This window comes from Crocodylus porosus, unplaced genomic scaffold (genome assembly GCF_001723895.1).
Source record: "Crocodylus porosus isolate Cpor-Errol unplaced genomic scaffold, CroPor_comp1, whole genome shotgun sequence".
Lineage (NCBI taxonomy): Eukaryota > Metazoa > Chordata > Crocodylia > Crocodylidae > Crocodylus > Crocodylus porosus.
In genome coordinates, this window is record NW_017728951.1 from 42,402,999 (window position 1) to 42,411,653 (window position 8,655).

The window sequence follows — 8,655 nt, forward strand, 5'->3', positions numbered from 1 at the left end:
CAACAAATCCTACAAATAATTAAGTTAGAATTTATTAATTGGGTGATGGGGCAAGCATTGTCCAAGATGCTAGCTGCTCTAGGAAAATGCAGGAGGGTGTTTTCCAGGGGAAAAGAACAAGCAGGCCTAAATGAAATGATCACAGGTATGCCAGATAGAATTCTTCCATCATACAAATGAACAACCACAGCAGTTCTGACATGCAGAGCTGTCATTTCCTAAGAGAAATTGCAGATTAAATTTAACTCCATTAAATAGTCCTTGTCCCATCTTTCAATGCCTCCGTTATGCTTGTCAGAGTATACAAAAAATGAAATTAAATTGTGTTCACAAATCTTATTTTTTTAGGTGCCCTCTGGAAAAAAAGATCTCACTGTGCCTTCTGTGGACAAACAGTAGAATCCTGCTGTTAAAGCTGTTCAATGAAAGCACCCATGCCAGAGCAAAAAAAGGACTGCCCCCACCAAAGTCAAGGAGAGTGTTGCACTAGATTTGAGTCACTACATACTTAAAGGTTTCTTCTTCCCTTGAAGAAGAAATAGGCAAGGGCAAATTTTCCTAGAATCTATTGGTAAGCAAAAAGAACTGGGGAAGGCTCTACACACAGACTGCACTGGAGCTTGGAATCTGCATTATGGACAGCATGGGAAGTGGCAAGGCTTCCTTCTCCATGGTGCCTGACTAATCTGTCATTACTCTGTTCTTGAGTAACCACTGTTGTGTGGTTTAGTGTACCCAGGCTTGTTCATTCTTGAAATGGGCATCAAGGACACCCCTCATTGTCAGTTTCAGTGCTAATTTAATGGTGTGATTGTGGACCCTAGTCTACTCATGTTGGACTGAGACTGCCAATTCATGTAAGTGCAAGGCACATTAGCTGGTTGGCTGACCCAAGTGTAACCCACCAATATAACAGGAAAACTTTGCACTTATTTTCTCTTCCATTCCTTTTCATTACACCAATGCAGATGTAAAGATGCATCAACTTCCCACACAAGCAATCTTCATTTTTGTGTGGGAAAACAGCAACTTCTTTATTTGTAAGAAAGCTGGATCATTTTCAGACACTCAAACATCACAAAAGCCCCTTGATTCTCAGTGGGTTTCAGTACATGCTAGAATTTTTTCCACATGTTTCTGGTGTCAGTGCAGTATTTTTAGCACCTCAGCTGAGATCCCATCTCTCAGCTTCCTCTTCAACATGGCATGAACGCTTTTTATGGCAACCACTTGATGACGTTGGGGAGGGAACAGAGAGCAGATGAATGCCCATTCAAGTTAGGATCTTTTCATGAAGGAACTTTCTTGATGAAGAGGTAGGGGGAGAAACACTTGAAACAGATTGAGATTATTTCTTAAGAGAGTGGTTTGCAATATTTCCCAGCTGTTCTATATTTAAAGAGCCTTTTCTTCCCAGCCAAGGGACTCAATGCTGTATAAATTGCAAAACCTATAACAAACAGATGCCAACAATAAAGTCCCCAAATACTAATGATTCCATGAGGTGGAATCTCCCCGAGTCCTCTGGGTGGGACACAGTGGAGCTCCAATCTTTGACTGGGGCCTGTAGGCAGTGTTCAAGAATAAGGATGATATTATAGGATATTTCATTCCACAAATCCTAGTATTTTGCAGACTGATATAAGCTTCACCCATTGATGAAATGCAGCCACCTCTGGGATGGAAGTTGAGAGTCATTCAACAGCAAACCACAATATGTTATAACCATTTAGTGCGGAGAATGAAAAGGTCCAACCTTAACTGAGCTATTGGTGAAATTCATGCTGGCTTCAAAAATGTAAAGAAAACATGGTCAATAAATATTTCTAAGTAGAATATGTGTTACACTGTATTTTTAATTTACAACTTTAGTTGTAGAAGAGGATTAATTTTTAAGAGCTATAGAAGACTATGGTAATTTCCCAGACTTTCTCTTTACAGGGCTCTCTTATGGTTATTTGCAAGCAGATTTCCTGACACCTTTCCTTTCTTCATTTAATTTGATGTCCAGGTTTCGGAGCTGGCTTAGGAATCCTGTGTTTGGGCAGATTTCCCTTTGAGAATTCACTGTTTTCAAAGCATCCACAAGTGTCATATCTTCATGGATCATTAAAAAGGCAAGCACAAGAGATGCTGAGCGGCTTATCCCCATGGCACAATGAACAAATACTTTACCTGCAAAGAAATAGAGAACACACACTGGTGGGCTTTAGAATTCATAAGGTAAGTCAGGCAAAAAGGAGTAAAAATTACTATAGTTTTGGATGTCAAAAATCAATTAGGACGATCAGTTGAAACCTGATAGTCATTGATTGTCAGCACACTCTAATGTTGTGCTGGTTCTGGACACTGAAGCTTTCCAGTTGCCCACAGGTCAACAACACCAACAGCTATACTACTAAACAAATGCTTGGGAGTTTATGGGGCCTTAGAATTTAAACCAGTGGCTTGGCCTCCTTGATAATATTTTTAATTCTGTCATAGGACTGGTTAAAAGCAGGGGTTATTCTTCCACAATGTTTTGTTTTTTTGTTTTTTGAGGGGTTATTTGTCTTGGAAATCTGAATATAAAGTGGTCTGGTTAAAAGTGAAATATGCTGTGCAGAAAAATTCAATGTGAAATTGTTGTTTTGGTCACTCTTGGGAATTAGAATTTAAATACCTCCTGCTCCCCTTGTCTCCTACAGATTGGGATCCCTGGGAGAACTTATATCTCCTATGACGCACTACAGGCTTCCTAGTTTTTGAATGTAGAAGCAGTGCATTGTAGGAATCCTTGGCAATTGTGTTGCAGCAGGAGAGATAGAATGCAATTGGAAAACATGGCCCATAGAGAAGAATGGGAATAAGAGGTAACCAAACTACCAATTCTGTTTCTAAATAGCAAAATTTCCATTTCCAACTTAAATACTTTTGTCTTTAGCTATCTGAGTGAGTTGGGCCCTGACTTGTGTTAGTTCATTGACATATGCTGTCTCTCAGGGTCAGTATGAAGCAGAGCTATAGGGTCTGATTCAGGTAGGCACTCTAGCATATGCCTAACTTGAAGTGCTTATGTCCATTTCTCCAGAGCACAGCACTTATGGATGCAACTTGATGACACACATATGCTTAAGTGTGTTGCTGAATCTGGGTCTGACTCCCCAGCTCTTAGTACAAGAAGTAGATATTGACATTGAATCTTGCTCATCAACATAGCAAACACGTTTTGCTATATTGAGGATTCAACATTGTTGTTGAATCCTGCTCCTCAACATAGCAAACACATTTTTGCCACCTCCTTACCTCCTGGCGTGTTTAAGGCTTTGTGTATGAAATTAGCAGCATCATAGAAAAAGATACTTAAATCAAAGGAAGGGTCATCAAACGCTTCTACTCCATAGTACTCTATTTGCAGATCTCTGTAATATCTGGCTCCTGTGTTGATACTGTATGGCCCATCTGCTGCATTTAGGATGTGAGTAATATTAAGGCTTTGAAGAGTTGCTTTACTTCTAGCAGCCCATCTGTTGAAAGATGATGAAGGTTTCATTGAGATCATTGTTGACTTTTTGCATTAAAATAGAACTGTTTAATGTGGGTGCCCAATCGCCTTGGGGAAGAATGCAAGCATTTCAGCTTCCTTTACAGAGTAGTGAATGACTAACAGATGACTGTTAGACTCCCAACTGCCTTGCACCTGCCTGTCTTAGAGAGATGTCTACTGGAAAATGTGAAATGATATTACAGAGAGGAAGGGGCAGCACAAGTATAGACCCGTTACAGAGAATACTAACTATTCAAGTGACTCCCTCGGTTGCTAGTCATTGAGAATGTGATTCAGTGGATAGAACAGTGGACTCTAGCAATCAGGACTTTCCTTCAAGCTTCTGTCCAATGAATTCTACTTCTGATGAACATTGATTGCCCATTGTGTGAGAAATATGAAATGTATAGGGCACATATGAGCCTCAGAGGTGTGGTCTACATGGACAAAACATCTTGAAGAACCAGTTAGGCTAAGTGCCTTTTTTTTAGGTTCCAGTCCTTTTTCTGATTCAGCGTAGGATCTTGGCCATTCTCATGTATCTTTTGGTTCCTATCTGAAAAATGGGATTAAGTTATCTCACATGGAAATTAGGCAGAAGACAGGGTAGAGATGCACCTTATGAAGCACACTCCATCTGACTAAGTAAGCTCAGGTTAAAGAAGGCTTATTCATAGATTCAAAGATTATTAGGGGCTAGAAGGGACCTTGCAGATCATCAGGTCCAGCATCCCCCCGCACCCCACTTCTAGGCAGGAAGACAACTGGGATTAAATGACCCCAGCGAGGTGACTTGTCCAGTCTCCTCTTGAAAACCTTCAGGGTAGGTGACTGCACCACCTCTGGAAGGAGTATATTCCAGTCTGGACACCCTGACTGTGAAGGAGTTTTTCCTGGTATTAAGCCTGAAGCAGCCTTCCAGGAGTTTGTATCCATTGGTCCTGGTCTTCCCTGGGGATGCCCTAGTGAACAGTTGTTCACTGAATTCCTGATGTACTTCTCTGATATAGTGGTAAGCTGCTATCAAGTCCCCTCTCAGTGTTCTCTTCTTTAGGCTAAAGAAGCTCAAATCCCTCAGCCTTTGTTCATATGGCTTGCCTTGCAAGTCCCTGATCATATGGGTGGCTCTTCTCTTGACCCTCTCAGGTTTTTCCACATCCTTACTGAAGTGCAGCACTGTTGCAGGGCATTAAGGTGCCTGCTCCTCTAAGCAGAACTGTCTAGGGAGCCCAAAGAGCCAGACAGAAGCCCACAGGTGCAGGTTACTATGGCAACAAGCTAATGAGCAAATTAGCTTGCATCTACACCTGGTCAGCTGACTGGACGAGGCAGGGCCCTGGGCATATATAAACCCCAGGGCTGGGACCAGAGGTTTAGTTCTCTGGCAGCAGCTAAGGGGAAGGACCCTACAGGTAAGAATTACCCAGGGATGCAAGGACTGTCTGATATGCTGCATACTGGGCTAATGGGGCTCCAGGAGCTCAACAGGTACCGTGACACCTACAAAGCACTTAGTGCTGAGGGAAGTTTGACTTTTTAAAGGGACAGAGCACACCCTGAACCACTTATATTATGTTATAGCCCAAGGGCTCATGTTTAAGTTGCTGTTTATAAATACTGGAGGATTGGGCTGAGGCTACTGGGGAAGGAGGAGGCCTCATTGGGGACCCACTATGGTGTGGGGACCCCAGCACCAGAGAAGGACACAGTGATAAGGGGATGAGCAGACCCCAGCACCAGTGTGAGGTGCAGAAATGGGGTTGTGGAGAGCCCAGCACCAGTGTGGGGCACAGAGATGGGGCTGCAAGAGCCCAGTGAGGACAAGAGGCTGAGCTGTAGCAAGGCCTCGGGAGAGACAATGTTTAAATACCATCTGCGAGGCTTGGGGTGTGGTAAAGGGGTGGTTTTGGAGCCACACATCTAGCCCATAAGGCTGAGGGTGTCCCAGGAGGCATTCATTTTGAGATGGATCCAAAAAGGGATACACAAACCCACGTGGTTCAGCAGGGTCCAGACAATAAATTCAGGGGCAGCCTCCCTATATTATAATTACCAGTAAGACGTGGCAGGAGAGAAAGGGGGTGCCCGTTGGGCAGGATTGGCACTGTCGAGGAGCCCTAGGGGTATCACGGCCATCCCTGGGGACCCCATCCTGTGACAGGCGCCCAGAACTGGACACAGTACTCCAACTGTGGTCCCACCAGTGCTGAGTACAGCGGGAGTATGACTTCCTTAGTTTTACACAAGATGCATCAGTTGATGTATGCCAGCATGTTATTTGCCCTGCTGACCACTGTCTGACACTGACAGCTCATACTCATGCCATAGTCAATCATTATCCCAGGTCCCTTTTGGGGGGTATCACTAGGGGCCTGTCACCACCAAGCCTATATGTATGTTGAGGGTTGTTTGCCCCCAAATGGAGATCCTTACATTTTGTTCTGGTCTGCCCAACTCTTGAGCCTGTCCAGGTCTGCCTGTATCTACAACCTATCTTTTGACGTGACCACCATAACTTGGTGTCATCTGTGAACTTGGCCAGCAAGCTTTTCACTCCCCCATCCAAATAACTGATAAAGATGTTGAAAAGCACCGGTCCAAGCATGGACTGCTGTGGGACACCACTGGCCACTTTGCACCAGGATGACACAGATCCATTCATGAGAACTCTCTGGGTCCTACCCTGTAGCCAGTTTCCCACCCACTGAACCGTCGAGCAGCTGAGCCCACAATCTTCAGGTTTTCCCACAAGGATAGCATAAGATACTAGATCAAAAGCCTTTGTAAGTCTAGGTATATAATGTCTACCTTGTCTCCCATGTCCAGGTGGTGAGGAATGAGGTCATAGAAGGAGATTAGTAAAACAAGACCTACCCGCAATGAAGCCATGCTGGCTGTTGTTCAGAATCTTACCTTCCGGAAGCATATTGCATAGATTCTTTAATGAGCTTTTCCAGGATTTTCCCTGGGATAGAGGTTAGGCTGATTGGCCTATAGTTGCCTGAGTCCTCCCTCTTCCCCTTCTTGAAAATGGGCACAATGTTGGCCCTCTTCCAATCCTCAGGGATCTCCCCTGTCCACCATAAATTCTGAAAGAGCTTTGCCAGGGGTTTCACGATGACCTCAGCCAGCTCCATAAGCACTCTCGGATGGAGTCCATCCGGTTCTTCTGACTTATAAATGTCTAGCTTTTCTAGTTGGTATTGCCCCAGCTCAGCATCCACAGTGGGGAGGCTATCATTCCTGGCATGCCCCCTATAAGCCTTATCTTGCTTGTCTTTCCCCTTGGCCTGGTGAAATACTGAAGAAAAGTGGGCATTCAGGAGTTTCCTGAATATTGGTTACCAGCTGTCCCAAGGTGATAAGCAGGGGTCCCACAGTTCCATTTTTTTTCCTTCTACTCGTCCTTGACTCCCGTGGCTAACCTAAACTCAGTCACCACCTTGGCTTTCCTGATCATTTCCCTGTAAGTGCTGGCCACTATTGTATAATCCTCCTTGAGGACCATTCCTAGCTTCCACTGTGCGTAGACCTCTCTTTTCTTTTTTAAAAGAACAGCAATATCCCTATTAAGCCAGGAGGGCTTGCCAGTTCTTCTGCTACCTCTCCTCTTTGAAGGAACAGTTTTCTTTTGTGCTTTGAGGATCGTATTCTTGAGCAACAACCACTCTTCATGCACCCCATAGTTAGTCTATAATGTAGTTTATAGTTGGCCTATAAGGTGCATCTGTACCTTGCCTTTTGCCTGATTTCAAACTAACATGGTTAATTACCCAAGAAAACTGTGATGCTTAAATAAGTGAGCCTCTAGGGTCTCAAGAATAGCAAGGCTAAACAGTAGTTTCAAATACCAAAAAGGATCTTTATCAACAGATGCACCTTGCCTTATTCTCCTTTGGCAATCTATCTAACTAAACAGAAGTGTATAAATAGAAGTGGAAAGACAGACAGAGGCGAAGTCATTTTACAAGGCAAGGTTCCTTTTGTCACAAGTATACAGTATGTGTATAATAAAACGTTTTGACTTTGAAATTTTAAGAAGTCTGTATTTGCAGCTACAGGACCCCTTAAGATCTAAGGAGATTCTGAATTGTGAAGCTAGCATTCAAATCTTTCTGGACACCTCTGTACAGTGGGGATAACTTCCTTTCTCATTCTTTGTCTAAGTGCAGGGCAGGGACTGTCTCAGGGTATATCTGTACAGTGGGGCACCAGTCTAGATTGGGGCGCCTAGTGACTATTGTAGGCAAATAATAAAAAATGCATGTCTTACTCAAATGCGCTGTGCTACATGAAACAGGAAATACAGACTACAAGGACTACATACACTTGCATGCCAAGATTTTCATGACATCCTGTCACAGTATTGGCTTTGGAATTCCCATGACATGAACATAATTAGAAATTTCATTAACTGTATAATTCATCATTACCTCTACCTCCGCCCCATCTCTCCAGAGTGCAAACAACAATTCCATATACAATATGCCCTTACGCGTCTCCCATATAAAGGTTTGACCAGACTTGGTCCACGTGATTGTCAGATCCGCCTCTGAGCCAGAACAGCCTCTGAAGGTCAAATAGTTCTGGTGTCTTGTATGGTGGTTGGCTTTCCTGCCTGCTGGTTTCAGAGGAAGAGCTCCTGGGGTGAAGCATCCCTGTTCTTCTGTGTCATGTGCTCAGGCACTGTCCAAAACAGGTTTTATGAAATAAATTAAGAGGCACTTTTTATACATAATATTCCCTGTAAAACAGTCTTATTGGAATCCCTGCTGTTTATTACATCAGTATGGCAAGTGGCTGACAGCCAGAAGGCTTGAGTCTTCAGTGCACTGTCACAATACAGGCATGCAATTTATACCTGTGGCAAGCAGCATCACAGAAATACAATGTCATTGCTTGTCAACTCAGTGCAAAGGAAATGCTATGGTGACTAAACCTCACAGAAGTTACTTGGACTGTGGTAGCACATAGAAGACCTGGTATACTGAAGCACCAACCTCCTACGTGAGGGTGGTGTTTATTGTGTTTAGCACCTAGCACAGACTTATGATGGAATTTTTGTCACTAGAAAATGGCAGATCATCAAAACTGAAATGTTTGGAAGTAATGTATCATTTTTGACCATG

The 8,655-nt window shown here is 43.5% G+C and overlaps 1 protein-coding gene across 1 annotated transcript; it reads right to left on the minus strand.

Moving 5' to 3' along the window:
• Positions 1-1,246: 1,246 nt before the first annotated feature.
• LOC109323892 (dual specificity protein phosphatase 13-like) lies at positions 1,247-8,227 on the minus strand. The gene is made up of 3 exons (XM_019555546.1): positions 8,022-8,227; positions 3,286-3,506; positions 1,247-2,175 (listed from the first exon to the last, which is right to left on the minus strand). The coding sequence occupies exons 1-3, from the start codon at positions 8,180-8,182 to the stop codon at positions 1,955-1,957; spliced, it is 603 nt and encodes a 200-aa protein (XP_019411091.1). The 5' UTR covers positions 8,183-8,227; the 3' UTR covers positions 1,247-1,954.
• Positions 8,228-8,655: the final 428 nt, after the last annotated feature.

What these genes read in the sequence shown, in the direction of transcription:
- LOC109323892 (XM_019555546.1), bottom strand. Translation starts at nt 8,182, where the DNA reads ATGCTTCACCCCAGGAGCTCTTCCTCTGAAACCAGCAGGCAGGAAAGC. An exon ending in AACCTTTATATGGGAGACGC is followed by an intron (nt 3,507 to 8,021) that starts GTAAGGGCATAT and finishes ATCTTTCAACAG; the next exon opens with ATGGGCTGCTAGAAGTAAAG. An exon ending in AGCCTTAAACACGCCAGGAG is followed by an intron (nt 2,176 to 3,285) that starts GTAAGGAGGTGG and finishes ATTTCTTTGCAG; the next exon opens with GTAAAGTATTTGTTCATTGT.